This window comes from Pan troglodytes, chromosome 18 (assembly GCF_028858775.2).
Source record: "Pan troglodytes isolate AG18354 chromosome 18, NHGRI_mPanTro3-v2.0_pri, whole genome shotgun sequence".
NCBI lineage: Eukaryota > Metazoa > Chordata > Mammalia > Primates > Hominidae > Pan > Pan troglodytes.
The window spans coordinates 64,735,967-64,760,035 of NC_072416.2; the positions used below are offsets into that span (position 1 = coordinate 64,735,967).

At 46.0% G+C, this 24,069-nt stretch overlaps 1 protein-coding gene across 1 annotated transcript in view; it reads right to left on the reverse strand.

Annotated features, from left to right (window-relative positions):
* Positions 1–14,589: 14,589 nt before the first annotated feature.
* Positions 14,590–24,069, reverse strand: part of DYNC1LI2 (dynein cytoplasmic 1 light intermediate chain 2) — a 30,850-nt gene continuing 21,370 nt past the window's right edge. The window contains exons 8-13 of the mRNA XM_016929989.4: positions 23,829–23,940; positions 22,760–22,819; positions 21,921–21,962; positions 21,408–21,525; positions 19,523–19,639; positions 14,590–17,519 (exon numbers count right to left, since the gene is read on the reverse strand). Of these exons, the coding sequence (XP_016785478.1) occupies positions 17,419–17,519; positions 19,523–19,639; positions 21,408–21,525; positions 21,921–21,962; positions 22,760–22,819; positions 23,829–23,940 (550 nt within the window). The 3' untranslated portion in view covers positions 14,590–17,418. The remainder of the gene's footprint in view (positions 17,520–19,522; positions 19,640–21,407; positions 21,526–21,920; positions 21,963–22,759; positions 22,820–23,828; positions 23,941–24,069) is intronic.

Sequence of the window (24,069 nt, forward strand, 5' to 3'; positions counted from 1 at the left end):
CTGCTGCTTCTGAAGGAACTTGTCCCTTCAGCCGGAAAAATGCTCTCCGAGTCTCTAAAAATAGTGCTCGCTGGGATTTTCCAGTTTGACATTCCTTTGATTACAATGACCAAAGACAATCCAAGCCAGTCCACCCTGGGCCCCTAACCAGAGCCTCCAGGGAATCCCAGCTTCTGCGGGACCCCAGTTTGTGGTTCCTGCTGCTTCCAAAACATAATGATTTGGGGAGAATTCACCTGCTCAGCAGCCGCCTCGCTTCTCCCTGGCTGCCCTCCACCTTCTCTCTCCATGGCAGAGGAAGTGGCATGGGTTTCTGGGGAAGAAGGCCGAGAGTGTGGCCATAAGGAAATGTGGGACCTGCCTTCACCCTCCAGGACTGGTGTCCATGCTGGGCCTGGCTAAACTAGCCATGTGAACCCTAGGGAGCTGCTGAGGTAACCAGGAGGCAACAGACACCTCGCCAGGCATTTGCAGCTGCCCCACCCCCCGGGGCCAGGCACTGGGCCATATCCTGGGGCTTCACGGCTCTCACAGAAGAACTGCGGTGGGAGGGAGTTATAAACCAAAAGTATCTGAGACAAGTCTCAATCAATTCAGAAGTTTATTTTGTCAAGGTTGAGGATCTGCCCAGGAGACCGTAAAGTCCGTGCCTTTTTCTGAAGATGATTTTGAGGACTTCATTATTTAATAATTTTTTGAGATGGACTCTCACTGTCGCCGAGGCTGGAGGGCAATGGCACGACCTCGGCTCACCGTAACCTCCGCCTCCTGGGTTCAAGTGATTCTCCTGCCTCAGCGTCTCGAGTAGCTGGGATTACAGGTGCCTGCCACTGGCCAAAATGGTGAAACCGTCTCTACTAAAAATACAAAAATTAGCCAGCTGTGGTGGCATGTACCTTTAATCTCAGCCACTCAGGAGGCCGAGGCAGGAGAATCGCTTGAACCTGGGAGGAGGAGATTGCAGTGAGCCGAGATCCAGTTCGTGCCACTGCACTCCAGCCTGGGCGACAGAGCGAGACTGTCTCAAAAAAAAAAAAAAAGGCCCCAGGACTTCAGAAAGAGGTGAGTGGTCTGGCTTCTTTCGCAAATATGGGCAGGGTCGAGAAGGTATGTGAAGGGCAGGGGCAGGGACAGAGGGACAGGAAGGTTGGGAACTGATTCTGAAGACGCCTGCAGTCCGGGGAGCCATGAGAGCTGCATTTTGCTCCTTAAGCAGGGGACTGACGTGATCAGATTTGGACAAAAACAAAAAGTACTAATGAATAATTCAAAGTCTTATCTCCCGGTGTCAAAAGGGTAGTAGAAACACTGTTGCCGTGAATAATGTATAGAGCCCTTTTAAAGGGAAAAAGGTCTCAGGGACCCCAAGAGAACATCTGCAGACATCCAGGGCTCCCCAGACCCATTTGGGCAAACCCTGGAGCAGCCAGAATTGCCCCAAGAGTTCAAGCAGCCAGATTCATGAGCCCTTGAGCAAAGCCTCGAAGGTCAGACTGGCCTCAGGTGAGCTATCAGAGTGGGCAGGAAAGCATAATGGGAGGACACAGCAAGGGCAGAGGCCAGGAGGCTGGGAGGCTGGGAGGCTGGGGGAGGAGGAGTGAAAGGGTGGCTGGAAAAACACTCTGATTTGATTTTTATTTTTTAATTTTTGAGATGGAGTCTCACTCTGTTGCCCAGGCTGGAGTGCAGTGGCATGATCTTGGCTCACTGCAACCTCAGCCTCCCTGGTTCAAGCTTTTCTCCTGCCCAGCCTCCCGAGTAGCTGGGATTACAGGCGCCCATCACCATGCTTGGCTAATTTTTGTATTTTTAGTAGAGATGGGGTTTCGCCATGTTGGCCAGGCTGGTCTTGAACTCCTGACCTCAACTGATCCGTCTGCCTCGGCCTCCCAAAGTGCTGGGATTACAGGCGTGAGCCACTGCACTCAGCCAGGAACACACTTAGTAAAGTAGTGAGGTTGGAGAGGTGTTAGGGGCCACTGTGAAAGGCCTGAATATCATACCATTTTGGCTGTTAGTATGCACACATGGGAAGACATGAAGGTTAATTAACTAATGTATTTATTTGAAAACAATCTCAAAATTACAAAAAAAAAGGGTAAGTATAGTATAATGTTTTTCCCTGAATCATTTGAGAGTATGTTACCAACCTAACAGCCCATCATCCTCAAATACTTTAGTATTTTCTACAAAGAAGGACATTCTCTGCTTTTACCACAATGTGCATCAAAATCAGGAAATTTTTTTTTTATTTTATTCATTTTATTATTTTTTGAGACCGAGTCTTGCTCTGTCACCCAGGCTGGAGTGCAGTGGCGTGATCTTGGCTCACTGCAATCTCTGCCTCCTGAATTCAAGCAATCCTCATGCCTCAGCCTCCTGGGTAGCTGGGACTACAGGTGCACACCACCACACCCAACTAATTTTTGTATTTTTAGTAGACACAAGGTTTCACCATGTTGGCGAGGCTCATCTCAAACTCCTGATCTCAACTGATCTGCCTGTCTTGGCCTCCCAAAGTGGGATTACAGGCATGAGCCACCACACCTGGCCAGGAAATTATTCTTGATACCTTATTACCATCTAACCCTCACATTCCAATCAAGTTCTGCCAAATGTCCCTATAATGTCTCTGTAGCAAAATGAAGCCATTAAGGATCGTGTGTTGCTCTTCTTCTTGTCACGTCACCAGTTTCGTTCAGACTGGAACAGTTCCTCAGACCCTCCTTGTCTTTTATGACCTTAACACCTTCAAAGATGTAATGCAGCCAAGTTATTTTGTACCATGTCCCTCAGTCTGGGTTTCTCTGATGTTTCTTTGTGATTAGATCCTGGTTATACATTTTTGGCAGAAATCCCCCAGCAGCAACACTGTGTTCTCTGTTCAGCCTATCAGGAGGCACACAACTGCTATGTGTCCCATTTTTAATGATGTTCACTTCCATCAGGTGATTGAGCTTCTGGCCGCCAGGCTTCTCCACTGTAATACGCTTTTTCCCCCTTGTAATGAACAAATCTGACACTTTGTGCATCAAAATAAATACTGATAGTAATGGATTATAACCCATTGAATAAATCATGTAAATTTGAAGTTTTGATGAGGAATGGAATGCTGTTTCACACTGAACTTTCAATTTACTAATTTATTTATATAGCTTCATGACTTCCTATTTTATTCAATGGGTTATAATCCATTATGATCTTTTTTTTCTTTTTTTGATGTTCAAATTGTCCCTGGCCAGTGGGCTTCTCTCAGTCTCTCTCGAAGAGACAGGGTCTTGGCTGGGCGCAGTGGCTCAACGTCTGTAATGCTAACACTTTGGGAGGCTGAGGTGGGCGAATCACTTGAGGTCAGGAGTTCAAAACCAGCCTAGTCAACATGGTGAAACCCCATCTCTACTAAAAATAAATATTAAAAAAAATTAGCCAGACATGGTGGCTGACACCTGTAATCCCAGCTACTTGGGAGGCTGAGGCAGGAGAATCACTTGAACCTGGGAGGTGGAGGTTGCAGTGAGCTGAGATTGCACCACTGCACTCCAGCCTGGGCGACAGAGTGAGACTCCGTCTCAAAAATAAATAAATAATAAAAATTGGCCAGGCACAGTGGCTCATGCCTGTAACCGCAGCACTTTGGGAGGCCAAGGTGGGCAGATCACCTGAGGTCAGGAGTTTGAGACCAGCCTGGCCAACATGGCGAAACTCCAACTACTAAAAATCCAAAAATACAAAGATTAGTTGGGTGTGGTGGCAGGCATCTGTAATCCCAGCTACTCAGGAAGCTGAGGCAGGAAAATCACTTGAACCCGGGAGGCAGAAGTTGCAGTGAGCCAAGATCATGTCATTGCACTCCAGCCTGGATGACAAGAGCAAAACTCCATCTCAAAAATAAAATAAATAAGATCTACATAGTGAAACCCTGTCTCAACTAAAAATACGAAAAATTAGCCAGGTGTGGTGGCGGGCACCTGTAATCCTAGCTACTTGGGAGGGTGAGGCAAGAGAATCGCTTGAACCTGGGAGGCGGAGGTTGTAGCGAGCCAAGATCGTGCCACTGCACACCAGCCGGGGTGACAGTGGGAGACTCCGTCTCAAAAAAATAAATTAAATTAAATTAAAATTGAAAAAAGAGACAGGTCTTGCTGTTGCCCGGGTTGGAGTGCAGTGGCTACTCACAGGCGCCATCATAGCTCACTGCAGCCTCAAACTCCTGGTCTCAAGAAATCCCCCCACGTCAGCCTCCTGAGTAGCAGAGACTACAGGCATGCACTACCATGCCTGGCTCCTTTTAAGAAATTTTTTTCATGCCTTTATGCATACAGCTCCTGTCTTTCGACACGTGTCTATGGTTCTTTGAGCCCTTTCTTACTTTCTGGCACGGATGTTCCAGGCTCATCTTACACTTTCCCTGTCTCAGCCCCAGAATCTACCATTTCCCCAAGAAACCCCAGGTTTTTTATTATCTTTTTTTTCCCTTGCTTCCTCATCCTCTGCCTCTCAGCCCCTTTTTCTTTCTTTCTTTCTCTCTCTCTTTCTTTCTTTAGAGATGGAGTCTCGCTCTGTCACCCAGGCTGGAGTGCAGTGGCGTGATCTTGGTTTACAACCTCTGCCTCCCGGGTTCAAGCAATTCTGCCTCAGCCTCCCAAGTAGCTGGGACTACAGGCACACGCCACTATGCCTGGCTAATTTTTGTATTTTTAGTAGAGACGGGGTTTCACCATGCTGGCCAGGCTGGTTTCGAACTCCTGACCTTGTGATCTGCCCGCCTCGGCCTCCCAAAATGCTGGGGTTACAGGCGTTAGCCACCAAACCTGGCCCTATTTATTTTTGAGATGGAGTCTTGCTTTGTGGCCCAGGCTGGAGTGCAGTGGCGCAATCTCAGCTCACTGCAACCTCCACCTCCCAGGTTCGAGTGATTCTCCTGCCTCAATTTCCTGAGTAGCTGGGATTACAGGTGCACACCACCATGCCCAGCTAATCTTTGTATTTTTGGTAGAGACGGGGTTTCACATGTTGGCCAGGCTGGTCTCGAACTCCCAACGTCAGGTGATCGACCCGCCTCAGCCTCCCAAAGTGTTGGGATTACAGGCGTGAGCCACCGTGCCTGGCCTATTTATATATTTACTTACTTATTGAGATGGAGTCTCGCTCTGTTGCCCAGGCTCGAGTGCAGTGGCACAATCTCAGCTCACTGCAACCTCTGCCTTCTGGGGTTTAAGCAATTCTCCTGCCTCAGCCTCCCAAGAAGCTGAGACTACAGGTGTGTGCCATCCTGCTGGCCAATTTTTGTTATTTTTTGTAGAGACAGGGTTTCTCTATGTTGGCCAGGCTGGTCTCAAACTCCTGGCCTCAAGCAATCTGCCCACCTCAGCCTCCCAAAGTGCTTGGATCACAGGCATGAGCCACCACACCCAGACCCCAATTTATTTTATGAGAGAATGGTATTTAGAAACCAAGATCATGGCATAAGGTGTGCTCATTGCTATTGGGCTGTTGCTGCTCCCAGGCCCTCTCAGGGCAAAAAGCTAAGGGATATATGTGTGCAAACACATATACATATGGCACACCTCTACATCTACAGAGTCTTACTCTGTCACCCAGGCTGGAGTGCAGTGGCCCAGTCATGACTCACCACAGCCTTGGCTTCCCAGGCTCCAGCAATACCCCAGCCTCAGCCCCAAGACCAGCTGGGATTACAGGTGCATGCCACCATGCCTGGCTTATTTTTATATTTTTTGTAGGTCTGGGGTTTCACCATGTTGTCCAGGCTGGTCTTGAACTCCCAGGCTCAAGCAATGCACCCACCTGGGCCTCCCAAAATGCCGGGCTTTACAGGTGTGAGCCTCTGTGCCTGGCCTTTTGAAAATTTGTATGCATGAGTGTATTGAAGACCATGGGCTAGAAATGGTGGCTCACGTCTGTAATCCTAACACTTTGGGAGGCGAAGGAGGCAGGACTGCTTGAGCCTGGGAGTTCAAGACCAGTCTGAACAACAGGGCGAAACCCCATCTCTACAAAAAAATACAAAAATTAGCTGGGTGTGGTGGTGCATACCTGTAGTCCTGGCTACTCAGGAGGCTGAGGCAGAAGGACTGCTTGAGCCTGGGAGGCAGAGGTTGTGGTGAGCTGTGATCGTGCCACTGCACTCCAGCCTGGGCAACAGAGTGACATCCTGCCTCAAAAAACAAAAACAAAAACAAAACAAAAAAGGCAAAAAACAAAAAACCCAAAACCATGAGTTCACACTGATACCTCCAATTCCAATCCAATGCCATATACATTTAACTTATTTGACCAATGCCTGTATGCAGCCCCTCTTCCATCACCTCCATCCCTGCACAGATGCCCTCCTTACCACATGACCCTGCCCTGGGCCACCCCACTCAGACACCCCATGCCTGCTCTACTCCTTGTAGATGCCCTCCTCATCTACCCTAGCTGATACCCTCTCCTCTCCACTGGGGGAGTCTACTCATGGGTTTGCTCTCACTCACTCTCTGACACTCTGCACTGCTGCCCCATCCCCAAATAAGTATACCCTCTCCACCCTGCTTGGGCTAATACTGTATGCCAGGCCATTCATCCATTCCTACTCATGGGGACACTCTCCACCCTGCTCAGGTTCCAAACCCTCCTTTGGGTCTCCACAATTCCCCACTCCACCCCCAGGCAGATACCTGCCATGCTCTGCCCACCTAAAGGCTTCGGGGCTTAATTGTTGGGGGAGAAGAGCTTGACAAAGATTTTGGTTTTTATTTTGAGCAGAGAGAAGCTGACTGTGGCATTAAAGACATCAGTTAGCTTGTCTGTTGTTCCCAGAATACCAGCCCGGTAGGGGGAGGGCCTACCTTGTTCACCTCCTTGTCACTCACATTTTGAGTGTCACCAACCCATGCCCACAGTTCCCTGGAAGATGGCTATGGTTATTGAGCAGAGGCAGGGAGAAGGCCCCAAGAGGCCACATACCTCAAACACGTGTTTGGATGCCCACACATGCAGATGGCAGAAAGCTGCCTTGCCCAAGAAATCAGGCAGTTGCCAGGTAATGGAATTTATGGTGTGCTGAAAGCTTGTCTGCCCTAAAATAGCTCTCTTGCTCAGTCTCAACTAGCAATTTATTTCTTCAGATTTAAGACCTGGTGTTTAGCACTGCCTGGGCTACCAGCTAACTAGCTAGGGAAAGGTAGGCAGATTGGGTAGAGGAAGGCTGCAAGACAGCAGCAATACTTTGTTTCTTATTCCCAACTCTGTTCCTGACTTTGTGTAACCTTGGCAAATAATTTCTAAGGCCTTTTCCTTTTTTCCTTTTTTTTTTTTTTGAAATGTAGTTTCGCTCTTGTTGCCCAGGCTGGAGTGCAATGGTGCGATCGCGGCTCACTGCAACCTCCGTCTCCTGGGTTCAAGTGATTCTCCTGCCTCAGCCTCCCAAGTAGCTGGAATTATAGGCAGGCACCACCATGCCCAGCTAATTTTTGTATTTTTTTTTTTAGTAGAGACAGGGTTTCACTATGTTGGTCAGGCTGGTCTCGAACTCCTGACCTCAGGTGATGCACCCACCTCGGCCTCCCACAGTGCTGGGATTACAGGCGTGAGCCACTGCGCCCGGCTTTTTTTTTTTTTTTTTTTTTTTGAGATGGAGTTTTTGCTCTTATCGCCCAGGCTGGAGTGCAATGGTGCAATCTTGGCTCACTGCAACCTCTGCTTCCCGGGTTTAAGTGATTCTCCTGCCTCAGCCTCCCGAGAAGCTGGGATTATAGGCATGTGCCACCACACCCAGCTAATTTTTGTATTTTTAGTAGACACAGAATTTCACCACATTGTCCAGGCTAGTCTTGAATTCCTGACCTCAGGTGATCCACCTGCATCGGCCTCCCAAAGTGCTGGGAATACAGGCATGAGCCACTGCGCCCAGGCTCGTTTTTTTGTTTTTTTTGTTTTTTTTTTTGAGTCAAGATCTCACTGTTTCACCCAGGCTGGAATTCTCAGCACCTCAGCCTCCAGGGTAGCTGGGACCACAGGCATGTGCCACCATGCCTCGCTAATTTTTTTGATTTTTTTTTTAGAGACAAAGTCTCAATGTGCTGCCCAGGCTGGTCTCAAACTCCTGAGCTCAAGTGATCCTCCAGCCTCAGCCTCTCAAAGTGCTGGGATTATAGGCATAAGCCACATGCCTGGTCTCTAAAGCCTTTTCAAGAACTGAGGCCTGTGTGTCACACAATTTATTCAGGGCTGGTTCTGTTTGGGGACACTGTCTGCAAGCCAGGCACTGTGCTAGGCACACATCCAGCATCCCTATAAAGGAGATGAGGATTTCCTCACTGGATGCTGAGATTCACTAAGGTTAACTGACTTCTCCATGACTACACAACTGTGAAGTTCTGGGGCCATGACTCAAACCCAAGTCGACCTGAAACAAGTTCCCAGCTCAGACAGCCCAGGTGTTGGGCCTGGGGCTATGGATTACAGTTTTTCTTTTATGTCAGAGCAGTTCTGATTCGGCTCAATGCCAGAAATTATTTACGGTTCCAAGTGTGGGGAGAGCCATCTGGTACAGTGGCTGGTTTGAGGCTGTTCTTGATGATGATTCCTATGAGGACTCAGCACCAGCAGCAGGCAATGTTTGCTGAACTCCCCTTTGTGGCTAGGACTGTACTATCCATGGGCATCAGGGAGAAACCTGCTCCTAGGGGGAAAAAACTCCCAGCATTGTCCTAGTTATGACAAATTCACCAATTCACAGTGCTTATTTCCTCTGGGGCAGGGATTGTGAGGGGGAAGAGAAGGTGGGGCAGGAGAGATAAAACAGAGGCTGAAAGGTACTATCACCAGAGTCCAAATTCCAAGGCTCATAAAAACATGGACCTTTATCAAGCCTCAGAAATCCTGCATGTGAATGTTCTCAAAGGGTGTTCTGTGGGACCTGGAAGATGCCCACAGTCAAAGACGTGTCAGACCTACCAGTCACCCATAGAACAAATCAAACCCAAAATCTGTCTAATGCAGTGGTTACCAGACTGGGAAAGGGATGGGGGAAGAAAGGATGAGGAAGGCTGGTTGATGGGTATAAAGTGACAATTAGATAGGAGGAGTAAGTTCTGGTATTCTATCACATAGTAGGATGACTATGGTTAACAGTAAGGTATTGGGCCGGGCGCAGTGGCTCACGCCTGTAATCCCAACACTTTGGGAGGCCCAGACAGGTGGATCGCTTGAGTTCAGGAATTTGGGACCACCCTGGACAACATAGTGAACCTCATCTCTACAAAAAATACAAAAATTAGCCAGGCATGGTGACATGCACCTGTAGTCCCAGTTACTTGGGAGGTAAGGTGGAAGGATCACTTGAGCCCAGGTTAAGGCTGCAGTGAGCCATGACTGCACCACTGCACTCCAGCTTGGGTGGCAGAGCGAGACAGTCTCAACATAAATAAATAAAATAAAATATACCTTCTCGACACCCACATATTTTCTATATACAAAGCTTAAACAGTGACAGTGTTGTGTCCTATATACTCCAAAGTTTAATTCCAGGCTAGCATTTGCTAGATGATTTTGAATAGGTAAAAAACAGATTCACAAACTGTGCCAAATATTTTAAATATCAAGGGCAGATGTTAACAGGCCACAAGCTGCACTCCCACTCTTTAAAATAAATTATTGCCTTAAAAAGGCATATAAATTGTTGAACTCTTCCCAGAACAAAAACTTACATGCTTCACACTGGGTTTGCCTTTTCTAGCAGAACTTTAAATAGTTCTTTAAAGATCCTGCTTGGGTGAGATTTGTGGGGAGGCAGGGCAGGGAGGATGGAGGAGCTTGATGATCACTTAGGAATGTCAGTTAATTCAGTTCTACACAAGAAATAAGTTTGTTACAGAACATTACCCATGAAAATATCTTGTCATTAAATGAATTTTTACATAGGAATTTCTTTTTTCTGTTTTTTTTGAGATGAAGTTCACTCTTGTTGCCCAGACTGGAGTGCAGTGGCTCAATCTCGGCTCACTGCAACCTCCGCCTCCTGGGTTCAAGCGATTATCCTGCCTCAGCCTCCTGAGTAGCTGGGATTACAGGCGCACGTCACCATGACCGGCTAATTTTTGTATTTTTAGTAGAGACGGAGTTTCACCATGTTGGTCAGGCTGGTCTTGAACTCCTGACAACTTCGTGATCCACCCACCTTGGCCTCCCAAAGTGCTGGGATTACAGGCGTGAGCCACCACGCCTGGCCAGTTTTTTGTATTTTTAGTAGAGATGGGGTTTCATCATGTTGGCCAGGCTGCTGTCAAACTCTTGACCTCAGGTGATCCACCCCCCATTGGCCTCCCAAAGTGCTGGGATTACAGGCGTGAGCCACCGTGCCTGGCCAGGATTTTTTTTTTTTTTTTTTTGACAGTGAGTCCCACTCCATAACCCAGGCTGGAGTGCAGTGGCACGATCTCAGCTCACTACAACCTCCACCTCCCGGGTTCAAGTGATTCTCCTGCCTCAGCCTCCCCAGTAGCTGGGATTACAGGCACCCGCCACCATGCCCAGGTAATTTTTGTACTTTTAGTAGAGACACGGTTTCACCACGTTGGCCAAGCTGGACCTGAATTCCTGATCTCAGGTGATCCACCCACCTCGGCCTCCCAAAGTGCTGGGATTACAGGTGTAAGCCACCACGCCAGCCAAATTTTCATAGTAATTTCGTAACAAGGTTAGAAACATTTGAAAGGTTAGGCTTGTCCCTTCTGAAATACTGCCCAAGGTTGGGGAAAGGAGTTCTTGACCCACACAGAATCCACCCCCAATTCCTGGCCTCAAACCCCTGCTTTCTCCTCTCCTTTCAGGCTGTTGAGAGTCCCTCAGCGTCAAGCCCAGGGAGACACTTTTGGCCATCTCACTGTGAGCCAGCAGGGTGTGCTGTTCATCTCCAGTGGGAGTGTCAGCCGCTTCCTTCCTCCAGCTCTCACCACCACTGCGACTGGCCTGTCATCTGTCTCCTGGTCAGAACACACCATCTCTGCCTTATCAATACAGACGGCATCAAGACAGCACTTGGCATCCTTTCGGCTATCTGCAAGCCTTGCAGGGTAAGGAATACAATACTAAATACCTCAGAACTCGGTTGTGGCATCCTGTAGGAGCAGCACCAGGCATCATCACAGTGAACGGTCACAGGATATCCATCCCTCTGCGCTCTGTTCTCTTTAGAGATGGTATTTACACCACAAACTGAAATGCCACAACCAAAAAGGGTAGGGGCTAAGAATGAGGTTGCTGGATCAGTGTTACTTAGAGATGACGTCCTAGAGATGTTTTCAAGGTCATTAATCACACTGAAGACCTACCATATGCCAGGCACATGTGTACCTCCTCTAATGTCCACAATGACTAGAAAGAAATTTTATCCCTACTTTACAAAGATGGGAAAAGGAGGCCTGAGAGGGGTGAAGTTCCCCAATTTTGGTTGTTTTCTTGTTTTGCTTCTTGATCAATTTCTCATCCATCTGAACTGCACTTGCTTGATTCAAATGTCACCAGAGAATGAACTAGGACTGGAACCCATTAGTGCCCATGCCCTCCCCAACATTCCAACTGCCTCCCTCCACGGGTTGCTCCCAATCCAGAGGTGGCAGAAGAGGAATTCCAGAGAGGTTAGTGGTGTGTGTGAGGGCCCCTAAGGCAGGTCTAGAGGCAGGCCAGCCTGCTAGCCTCACAGGCACACCTAGGAACATTTGCACTGATGAAAGTCTGTCTCAGAGCCTGCCAAGGGCTCCTGCCGCAGGCAACACCTAAAGCTCTTCATACCTTAAGAGAAAGGAAATTCCAAGATTAGGAGTGGCAGACACCTCAATTTGCGTTTCCCAGAAAGATACCTGCGACTGCAGCCCCTTCTCCCTTTGTAGAGGATATTGGGTACTTTATCTGCCATTTCTCTCCACCTAGCAAGAGTGACTCTTCCATCCATCATGGCAAGGGGAAAAGGTTGAACAGCAGCACACAGCTGCTTACGACCACAGATGAAAACACTCTCGATTGTGTGATACATTTTCCCCATCTGCTTTATTATTTATTTTTTTGAGACGCAGTCTCACTCTGTCGCCCAGGCTGGAGTGCAGTGATGCGATCTCGGCTCACTGAAACCTCCGCCTCCCAGGTTCAAGTGATTCTCCTGTCTCAGCCTCCTGAGTAACTGGGACTACAGGCTTGTGCCACCATGCCTGGCTAATTTTTGTATTTTTAGTAGAGATGGGGTTTTACCATGTTGGCCAGGCTGGTCTCGAACTCCTGACCTCGTGATCTGCCCACTTCAGCTTCCCAAAGTGCTGGGATTACAGATGTAAGCCACCGTGTGCAGGCCCCCAACTGCTTTAAATGAGCACAGAGTATCAGCATACCACCATGATTAGTTGAAACTCAGAAGCTAGACTGCCTGGGTTCAAATTCTGGGACCTTAGTAGCTACTTACCTTATCCATGTCTTAATTTCCTCAATCTGGAAACTAAGATGGACATCAGCAGAGTTATTGTGAAGTTTAAATCAGTTTGTATAAACCACCTAGAAGAGTGACTGGTGGCTGGGCGCCATGGTTCACACCTGTAATCCTAGCACTCTGGGAGGCGGAGGCGGGCGGATCACCTGAGGTCAGGAGTTCCAGACCAGTCTGGCCAATATAGTGAAACCTCGTCTCTACTAAAAATACAAAAATTAGCCAGGCGTAGTGGCGTGCATCTTTAGTCCCAGCTACTCGGGAGGCTGAGGCAGGGAGAATCGCTTGAACCCAGGAGGCAGAGGTTGCAGCGAGCCGAGATTGTGCCACTGCACTCCAGCCTGGGCGACAGAGCGAGACTGCATCTCAAAAATAAAATAAAATAAAATAAAAATAAAATAAATAAAAATAGAAGTGACTGGTATACAGCAATCTCTAATGTAAGCGTTTACTATTACAATGTTAATGCCCGTATTATCAAATAAAATAATCCTCAACACATTTATTCACCAAACTTCCTAACTTAATTTTAAGACAAAATGTAACAATGAATTAATAATCTGTACAAGTGCTGACAGGCACGCAGACTGGTGTGACCTCTATGGAAGGGATTTTGATAATATCTAACAACCACAGACGCGCATTTACCTTTTGAGTAGGTAGGCCCACTGCTAAGAATTTACCCTGAAGACACATCTCCAAAATAAAACACAAGATATGCAGAAGGTTACTCACTGCAGCATTAGATGTAATAATACAAGACTGCAAACATCCTAAATGCCCATCTGCAGGAGACTGGATGAATAAACAAGGTACATTATACAATTGACTAGGATGTAGCCATAAACAAGAATAAACATCTCCATGAACTAATATAAACCAACTTACAGGCTATGTTAAGTGAAAAAGTAGACATGGTGCGTCCACTCAAAAGGCCTACAAGTAATAAGACTCAGTAAAATTAAGTATGCCTATCGTCCAGATCTTGGTTTCCAAAAACCAATCTCCCACTAAAAGAAACCAGGGCTCTAGCCGGGCACGATGGCTCACACCTGTAATCCCAGCACTTTGGGAGGCAGAGGAGGGTGGATCACCTGAGGTCGGGAGTTCGAGACCAGCCTGGCCAACATGGCGAAACCCATCTCTACTAAAAATATAAAACTAGCCAGGCGTGGTGGCACATGCCTGTAATCCCAGCTACTCAGGAGGCTGAGGCAGGAGAATCGCTTGAATTCGGGAGGTGGAGGTTACAGTGAGCTGAGATTGCACCATTGCACTCCAGCCTGGGCAACAGAGCAAGACTGTCTCAAAAAAAAAAAAAAAAGAAAAGAAAAGAAAAAGAAAAAAAGAAACCAGGAACCAGGACTCCTTGGAAAAATGGCTGATTCCAGGTCAAAGTCAGGGAAAATGCAAGGTGAGCCTGGAACACCTTTTTGTGCCAGAAAGTAAGAAAATGCTCAGAGATTAAGGGAAGCATATCAAAAGGACAGAGTTATATCTGTTAAGAGTATAGTATCCAGAATACATAAATAACTCTTACAACCCAATGATAAAAAGTCAAATAGGCTGGGTGCAGTGACTCATGTCTATAATCCCAGCACTTTGGGAGGCTGAGACACAAAGCAAGACCCTCAAAACAAACACAAAAAACACAAAAGGCAAATAACCTAATTTTAAAATGAGCAAAGAATCTGAATAGACATTTCTCCAAAGATATATAAATGGCCAATACACACATCAAAAGATGCTCTTTAACATCGTTAGTCACTGAGATACCTACCACCTTCATACTCATGAGGATGGTTGTAATTTTTAAAAACCAAAAAAACCAGGCTGGGTGTGGTGGCTCACACCTATAACTCCAGCACTTTGGGAGGCCAAGGCGGGAGAACCACTGGAGGCCAGGAGTTCAAGACCAGACTTGACAACCCCCATCTCTAAAAAATAAGATAAAATAAATATGGCTTTACAATGTTATTCTTTCCAGAATTTCTGACAATTTCAAGTGAGACAGGTAAACATTTTTAGTTATGTGATCAGATACCCCATATGATTAGCAGAAAATTCAATGTATCTCCAGTGGGATGATTCACCATAAAGAAAGCCACCAAAACTTGTAAGCAGTCTGGATTCATGTTTATTGAAGCCAGTAATTAGAGACATCTTTTTTCCCAGGACTAGAAAGCAAGGTTCCACATGACTGCATACTGCACCCGGACAGAGCCACACCCCTGGACTAAGGCTGGTGGGGGATAATCTGCAGTCTTACTTTTAAGTTAGAAACACCAATAAATTTAGTATACAGACGACAGTGAACTTTCACTTACAGCATTAACATTGTTAAGGTCATGATGTACAGAGCAGTCACTTTCAACTTTGTTAAATTAATAAAACATGACAATGTCTTCAGTTTAAATACCGACTTTAAAATGCCAATCAAAAAAAAGTGCAAACAAAATAACAATCTAGCAGCATTATCTGTTGCATTTTTAGGAAAGACCAATTCTTGGCTGTTATCTTCAGCCACGTATTCAAAGTTGGGCTTTTCTCTGATTTTTTTTTTTTTTTAAAGACAAAAAGCAGATGTAACCATTATAATGTGCATAAATAGTCATAAAATTGTCTTTAACAGTCTACCATACAAGTGTACTCTGCAAATAAAATGAATTTTACTTTAAAAACTAAAGGCTGTTTATTATTTGGCCTTTGGTTCCAATGCTTGAAAACCCCAAAATAACAAAACTCATCTCCCTTCCTCCCACCTCCCAAAAAGAACCCTGCAGCTCCCCAAAGTTGGTAGACTTTGGCAACCACTGAGCACATGACACTATGTATCAGCTTCTTCTGATACTAGGAGCTTCCACTTGTCATGAGTAAATAAAAGTGGTCTCCAAGAAACCTTCCTTCACAAGACATGTCTTAGCATTTCATCAGTTTTAGTATATTTTATATTGACACAAAAAGTGCTTATCAGTTCAAATGATAAAAAATAAAGACAAATTAAAATTTTGCATTAAAATTTAAAATTATACCATATTCCTCTTCGGCATGTGCCTTTCCAGGAATTCTTGTTTCTGAGGTCACTCATTTTACTCCCGGGGACTAAGCGACCCCACCTTTAGTGAGGCCACAAGCTGTTTGGCATCTATTGGTCACTATACCACAATTATCATTCTACAGTCAGTTTACTGTCATTACCTAGACAACCTGGTAATTGGAAGCCACAATACATTTGTTTTTTTAAAAAACTGAATTTAAAAAGGAAAAAAATAGTATATCTCAACAATAAAACTGGCACAAGAAACATTTCTATCAGAAAGGCAAGTTGATACTCAGCTTTCTCCTTAACAGTGTTCAGACCTTTACGAAAGCAATTCAAGAAAGTCTTCAAAGAGTCTTGACACAACATAGGATATTAAGTTATCCCCAGTACTACATTAGTGGTCAGTCAAATCTGGTATGTAAAAGTAATGACATTAGGGAAGTTATGCTTAGACACAGTACAACAAACATTCATATAAAAAAAGTAAACTCCACATGGTGAACTGTGGTTTTTTCCCTTGGTTTGACAACATTTTATACATTAAATTCATGGTAGTGTTTGCATTTAAATGCTGTCATATATAAAATTAAAAGTGCAATTTCAAATCCACAGAAATCATTTCCAGAATGGTGGTATAACATGACAATGTGCATGAATTTGCCCTAGGTGGGGAGACACCTGAAACTCTTATTTCCATAAGAAAAAAAATGCTACATTTTATGAAAACACCTAACAAGAGAAATGTATCATTTCCATTTTCTGTATAAAACATTCACACTTATCTGTCCATCTCATAGCACTGATCAGACCAGGAAGCTAGGAAAAGACCCTTTTGCATCAGTGGAACTCCTTGAAGCTTTCCACAAGTCATAAGGCAGGGCTTGGTACGAGCCAATTAACCAGAGTGCAATTACATTAAAAACCTCCCCCAAACTTTCCGTGGCACATTGCATTATGGTAAAACCAGAGGTTCATCACCTATTTTGTATTAGTTAGGCCAGCCTGTGATAGTAAAAACAAAAAATTTAATTTAAAAAATAAAGCAGGAGCTATTTAGACAACAAAATTCAAAGTAAACTAATTCTGTAACTGCTGACTTTGAAGACATCCCACAGTGACTGTCTGCCCCACAACACATATCCGTGGACCCCAGTACCTCTCACGAGGACATAGCCTGGGCCAAGCACATGGGTCCTGGGCAGCTGCCATCGTTCCCACCCCTGGGTCAGCTCCGCCTGACTCAGGCACCCCCACAATTAGTACATCTTTCGTAAGTTAAAGATGCATTCAAAATAAGCCTAATTCCCATTTTGCTTAGTGTTTTGTTTGGAAATGCTTCTAACAATGATTCTTCAACTTCTACTGAATGCACAGTATTTACTGACACTGCTCATCTCCTCCTTCCTCCACCTCCCTCAACATTCAGCTTCCCCACCATCACTTGTCTCATTACTCCTTCTGGTCTTTCTTTCCTGGACTTTCTGCTACTTAATCTGCTTCCCAAGAACAAGTGAATTTACTAACATGAAACTGGTCAGACTAACCATCATCTTACCAATGATTTCTTGGTCTCATTTGCTCCACCCTGTTAGAAAGTGGGCCCTCTTTCTTTCACTCTACCTTCCCCTCCACAAGAAGCCCAGATGTGCTTGCCTCCCACAAAAGAGCCACATGCCCCAGAGTCCAAGGGTTATCCTTAACAAAGGGTCTGACATGTAACCTTCCTAAATGTGCATTTCACACTCGGACAAGCCAATGAAGTTTTTTTTTTTTTTTTTTAAAGTTCATCTCCCCTGCCCCAAAAAACTGATAGCATGTGCCATATCAGAAAAATCCTGGTCTTAGCAGATCAATATACATAGTTATTTGGTCATTCGACATATGCACTTTTTAAGGAGGTTCAGGCTTCATTTTCTGTTGAAGAGTTTGTTACCATAGAGTCTGGCTTTCGAGTCATTCTATCCAGTTCTTCCTGAACATTTGACAACACAGTCTTTTGTCCTGAAAAAAAAAAAAAGCAAAAAAGCAAAGTAATGATGTGAGAAGAGGAAACAATTTTTTTTAAAGCAGCATTTAAAATTATACGCCTTCTATAATCACTTGATGACAGTAACCTTAATAAGAATGAGGAAAGCCCTTTTCTACTGCAGTGGAGAGGAGACCCCAACTCGGCACATCCTAATCCCAAAAGTCACAGGCCAGTGCTTCCTCCAACTCCAAGGGAGTGACTTGACTGCTACCTGGCGGGGGGTGCCTTTGTGCCAAATACAAGAACCTTTCTGAAAACCCTCTCACCACCCAACCCTGACCCCTGTGCACTCTCGCCACCATCTTCCTAGAGGTAGTACCTGAATTTCAGCAACGAAGGAAACTATTTTCTTTGCCCCAGATAGGTGTTTTTGTTTATAACATTCTAGACTGACTCAAATGGATAGCCTGAAAACATTATGTTTCAATAAGAATAAGATAGTTCAGTCCTGCACAAAATCTGTACTTGTATTTTTCTGCTGTCAGACACGAACAGGCCTAGAAATAGACACCTATTTCCCAGAAGGGAATACTACCAGCCCAGAGTCTGGGCCACTAGACCAGACTCTGAGTTTCTTAGAACGTAGGAGCCACTGGAGGCCCAGGCTGCCCCAAGTGATTTCCTGAGGGTCTCCTCTGCCCTGAAGACATCAATTAGGGAAAACAATGTATAAACATACCTTATAGCCAATGGAAAATGGAAAGCAAAAACCCCTTAAAATGTCCTCCAGCTTCTTGGGAAAATGTGTAATTCCCAAGGAAAACATGTTTTGTTTTGTTTCAGAGATGTCCAAGACATAGACCTGCCCTACCTGCTTACATGGAAGGACAGGTGGGTGGCTGCCACAGAGGTGTGTATGTGACAAGTAGGGAGCTTCAGGGAGGAGGAGGCCTTGACTCTGCAGTGAGACAGTGAGGGTTCACAGCCAAACTGGGGGCAGTGGAGTAAACAAAAATCCTTACAAAGCATCACAGAAAAAAAAATAGAACAAATAAAACATCACTGGTTCAGAACAACTAAGGCTTTAGTATAATTTTAAAAAATTAAAAGTAGGCCAGGTACACTAATCCCAGCACTTTGGGAGGCCGAGGCAGGTGGATCACCTGAGGTCAGGAGTTCGAGAACAGCCTGGCCAACATGGCGAAAAACCGTCTCTACTAAAAATACAAAAAAATTAGCCGGATGTGGTGGCGCGTGCCTGTAGTCCCAGCTACTCGGGAGGCTGAGGCAAGAGAATTGCTTGAACCCGGGTGGTGGAGGTTGGCAGTGAGCTGAGATCATGCCACTGTACTCCAGCCTGGCAGACAGAGCAAGACTCCATCTCTATCAAAAAAAAAAAAGTCAGCCGCGGATGGTGGCTCACACCTGTAATCCCAGCACTTTGGGAGGCCAAGACGGAGGGATCACCTGGGGTCAGGAGTTCCAAGACCAGCCTGGCCAACATGATGAAACCACATCTCTACTAAAAATACAAAAAATTAGCTGGGCATGGTGGCACGCGCCTGTAATCCCAGCTACTCGGGAGGCTGAGGCAGGAGAATTGCTTGAACCTGGGAGGCGGAGGTTGCAGTGAGATCACGTCATTGCACTCCAGCCTGGGCAACAAGAGCAAAACTCCATCTTGGAAAAAGAAAAAAAAAAGTCACTGGTACACCATCCATGGACCATGACTTCTACTGGAGAGGTTCTACAACAGGGCCACATATGTAATTTAGGCTATACCTCAACTCACCCAACACCCAGTTCCCGAGAACCCAAATGTACACAAATCCCACTCTCAATGTGCCAAGGAAACCTGCATGGTAGTAAGGCAATCCCACTGAAAGCACGGCACACTGCTCAGTAGGAAACGAAGACCTGCTTCCTTGCTTGGCTATTCAGGACACTGCAGGGTCTGCAGGGCAGGTGTCTGCCTCTCCATCCTTGCAGCACTACTCAACCACAAGAGTCACAAGTCTCCAGGGCCCTTCTGTACCTGACTTCTTGGCTGTGCTCTGCACCCCACCAGCACCAGGACTTCCAGGAGAGCCTGTCTTTTTACTCAACAGACTGTTGAAGAAGCTGGCCAACACCCCTTCACTTGCTGCATTATCTAAGGAAAATTAAAGGGGAAAAAAAGCATCATATAAACTGGAAGACTTAAAATTAAACACCCTAGTTCTCAGCTTGGCATTAGCCACTTGTGGCTATCAGCTTCCTAGGATATTGATAACATTCATTCGCTACGATGCCTTTACACTACTACTGCTGAGGCTACTTAGCATGATTACTAAGTGGAACCATGTTTACATTTCCCACTTGTTTGGGAGCAGAATAGATAACCTGTGCTCCACACCACCTCCCTGTCCATGAGACAGTGTTTTTCAAAGTTGCATGAGCACTTAACATTCCAAACCTGCTGTGAAAAGCTCACATCCTGAATAGAAGACACCCATCAAACAAGGAAGCATTAAATAAAACTGTTTTTTAACGATTTTACTGCAGGCAGCATCTGTGAGTATCACTAAGTTACTGGGATAAAAGCTACTTAATCTGAAAAGTAATTGAGCTTGACAAGAGAAGTGAAGGGGGAAAAATCCCCACAACTCATAGACAGTCATCATATAAACATAATGAGAAACAAAGTTACAGATTCAAAATACACATTTTAAAGTGACTCCCTCAGCCAGGGGTGGTGGCTCACGCCTGTAATCCCATCACTTGGGGAGACCAAGGGCGTAGGACTGCTTGAGGCTAGGAGCTTGAGATCAGCCTCGGCAACATAAGTGAGACCCCTACCTCTATAAAAAATATTTTTGTTTGTGTTTTTTTGAAATGGAGTCTTGCTCTGTCACCCAGGCTGGAGTGCAATGGCACAATCTCGGCTCACTGCAACCTCCACCTCCCAGGTTTAAGCCGTTCTCCTGCCTCTGCCTCCCGAGTAGCTGGGATTACAGGTGCCCACCATCACGCCTGGCTAATTTTTGTATTTTTAGTACAGAGGTTTCACCATGTTGGCCAGGCTGGTCTCAAACTCCTGCCCTCAAGTGATCTGCCCGCCTCAGCCTCCCAAAGTGCTGAGATTACAGGATTACAGGCTTGAGTCACCACGCCAGGCCTTTTTTTTGGAAACAGTCTCTCACTCTGTCACCCTGGCTGGAGCATGGTGGCATAATCACAGCTCAACTGCAGCCTCAATGCCCTGGGCCCAAGCAATCCTGCCGCTTCATCCACTTGAGTAGCTGGGACTACAGGCAAGCACCATCATGCCCAGCTAATTTTTCAATATTCTGTAGAGGCGAGGTCTCACTATGTTGCCCAGGCTAGTCTCGAACTCTTTAGCTCAAGCTATCCTCCCACCTTGGCCTCCCAGAGTACTAGGATTATAGGCATGAGCCACTGCATCTGGCCTACAATAAAAATTTTAAAAATTAGCTGGGCATGGTGGCACACGCCTATAGTCCCAGCTACTCCAGAGTTGACATGGGAGGATCACTTGAGCCCAGGAGTTTGAGGCTGCAGTGTGCTATGATCGCATCACTGTGCCACAGGCTGGGTGACAGAGTGAGACCCTGTCTCTAAAAAAATAAAGTTACTATTTTGCATTCCTCTCTGAAGGAATGAGCAGGGCCTAAGTGAGGTCTCACACAGAGCCAGGTGCATGGGCTACCAATTCTAACAAAGGAACAGGCCCTGGTCTCTGCCTACCATGGACCTTCTTCCTCTGGAATGGGGTAAATGGAAAGTAGCCCTTATCGGGGAAGAGAATAGCGTGGCTTCCATGAGTCTCCACCTTATAGACTCAGCCACCCAGCCCCTGCAGGGCTCAGGTCTAAAACTAAACTACTCCCCAAAGAGACATACTTTTGAGGAATACATACTTTTGATGTTTGGGTCCGGCTTTTTTACTGACGTGCCTGGGGAGGAGCTAGGCACACTGGCTGGCCCTCCCCGACCCTGGGTCCTTGGAGAGCCAGAGGGTCCTCTTGCAGGAGATTCCTAAGTCCAAAAGCAGCTAAGGTCACATACAGGCATAACAATAACAAAAAATACATATGCCACAAATGGAGACATGCTTCTGAGGGATATTTTTCACAGGCTATGGTACAGGACTGGGAGTATGCTCTCAATTCAAGCCCTTTCTGGCTCTGTTTCTCCTGAGAGGAAGACATCCAGATAACAAAGCCAGCTCACTGTAATTCCCAGAGTTGTATTCTTTCATCAGAAACTTCTTGAGTTTCCTTTATGTTTCTGGTCATGGGTCTTTAGGGAAACCAAATTCCCACTGAAAATACAAAACCCACACAAATATACGCTCTCACAAATAATGGTATAAAGTTTGATGACACCCACAACACTGGGCCTTGACCCTCTGTTTAGTGTAAGGTACTCACAGAAGCTCTCGTGGGCGTGGCTGGTTGCTTGGCAAGGAGTGACTGCAAAGAGAGGGACAAACTGGCCATTAACCAAGGCCTGCAGAGAGCACTGAAGGTCTAGAGAAAAACTTACTCCAAGTACTCCACTAGAGGGCACTATTAACAACAACTAAGTCCTATGTTTTATACCACAGATGCCAAAAAATTTTAATTGAGCCGTTTGGTATATGGTGAAAAAAAATACTCCAAGTAACCAGTTTTGAAGCTAAGGAAGCAAGCAAAGGACAGAAAGGAAAAAGATGGAAAAAGAAGGAAACAGTTGGAAAAAGAACCATCAAAACTTCCTGCTGACCTGCCTGTACCACTGGGCAGATGATAGGTGGACCCAGGACACATCTAACAATAATCTGGGTGAAAGAAATGGGAAGTCTGCATTCTAAACCGTCAGCTTGGGGAAGTTACTCTCCTCATCTGCAAAATAGGCATCACCTGCCTTTATGTACAGGGCTGTGTGAGGCTACATGAAATAATGGAAGTGTGGTCAGGTTACTTGGTTAACTGTCAACATAGGAAGTATTATGCCAGAAAACCACATTTCCAAAGAAAGAGCACTTAAAAGACGTGAATCCTACTATTCCTGTAGGAGAGTCTGCAAGGCAGGTAGGTGATCTCCTAAGGAGGTGGTCCATCCCCAACTAATCCTAGAAATAAGGAGGGAATGAGGAGACCTGGTCTCAACCCCTCTACCACTGCAAGCTCTTTGTGACTTCCCACATTCAGACACCCCCAACCCCACCCTAGGGACTGGCATTTCATGCATGAGAAGGCCTCTGTTCTAACCTCACTGGTCTTCTTACCTGTTGCTTCATTAGGAACACCTGCTCATCTTCTGCTGCCAACTCTTTGTCGTGGACCAGCTGTGAAACAACATACATGTTTGTGGCCACAGGCCAAGAATACTCCTAACCACTGTCAAACTTCAGGCTGAAAGGAGAGTCCGAGGCTCAGGCTTCAACACAGGTCTGGGAGATCCCTGCTGAGACTGCAGAGTAATATTTTTCTAGCCTGGCACAGACCTCTCCCAAAACCAGCCGCAGCATGTAGCCAACTGGCGTTTTTAAGTCTGGCAGGTTCTAAACACCTCAGGGTCTGCAGGACATCACATGAGGGGATCCAGTAACAGTAATCCAGAGGCAGCACTGGCAGGACTTAATGGGAAACACCACCAACTCCAGGTGGGCATTCCATCACTCCTGCCCACCAGCCCTGAGCCATTTACATAACACCAGACCTCATTTAAAGATCAACAAAAAGGCCCTGGGACTTACTACTCCCCACTACCCCCCACAAACTATACAATGTGTAAGACCTGTTTCTTTATAGTTTTTTTTTTTTTTTTTTTTTTTTTGAGATGGAGTCTCGCTCTTGTCACCCAGGCTGGAGTACAGTGGCCCGATCTCGGCTCATTACAACCTCCGCCTCCCAGGTTCAAGCAATTCTCCTGCCTCAGCCTCCCAACTGCTGGGATTACAGGAATCAGCCACCACGCCCCATCTTTATAGGCTTCTTTTTGCATTAAAAAACACCTAAACCCTTTTTCTTCTTTTCTTTTTTTGATATGGAGTCTCACTCTGTTGCCAGGTTGGAGTGCAGTGGCGCAATCTGGGTTCACTGCAATCTCTGCCTCCCAGGTTCAAGTGATTCTCATGCCTCAGCCTCCCAAGTAGCTGGGATTACAGGCGCTTGCCACCATACCCAGCTAATTTTTGTATTTTAGTGGAGATGGGGTTTTGCCATGTTCGCCAGGCTGGTCTCAAACTCCTGACCTCATGTGATCTGCCCGCTTTGGCCTCCCAAAGTGCTGGGATTACAGGCATCAGCCACCGCGCCCGGCCCTAAACCCTTAAAGCAATTGTCTTTGGCTACCTTTCTCACGGGAGGTTTCACAATAAAGTCTTCATATGCATCTTCCGGCTTCACGGTTGTAAAATTTTCATGTAAAATAGCTATTTTCTTTTCATTGTCCCAGCCTGCAGGTCTAAAGGCAAAGAGAGAGGGACTGAATTGCTTTTCCTGGGGCTGCCTTAGAGCATACTCAGATCACATTCAGGACTCCTGGGTAGGACCCTTCTCACAAGATAAAGTGTGTAGTTGTTGGGGGTTGTTT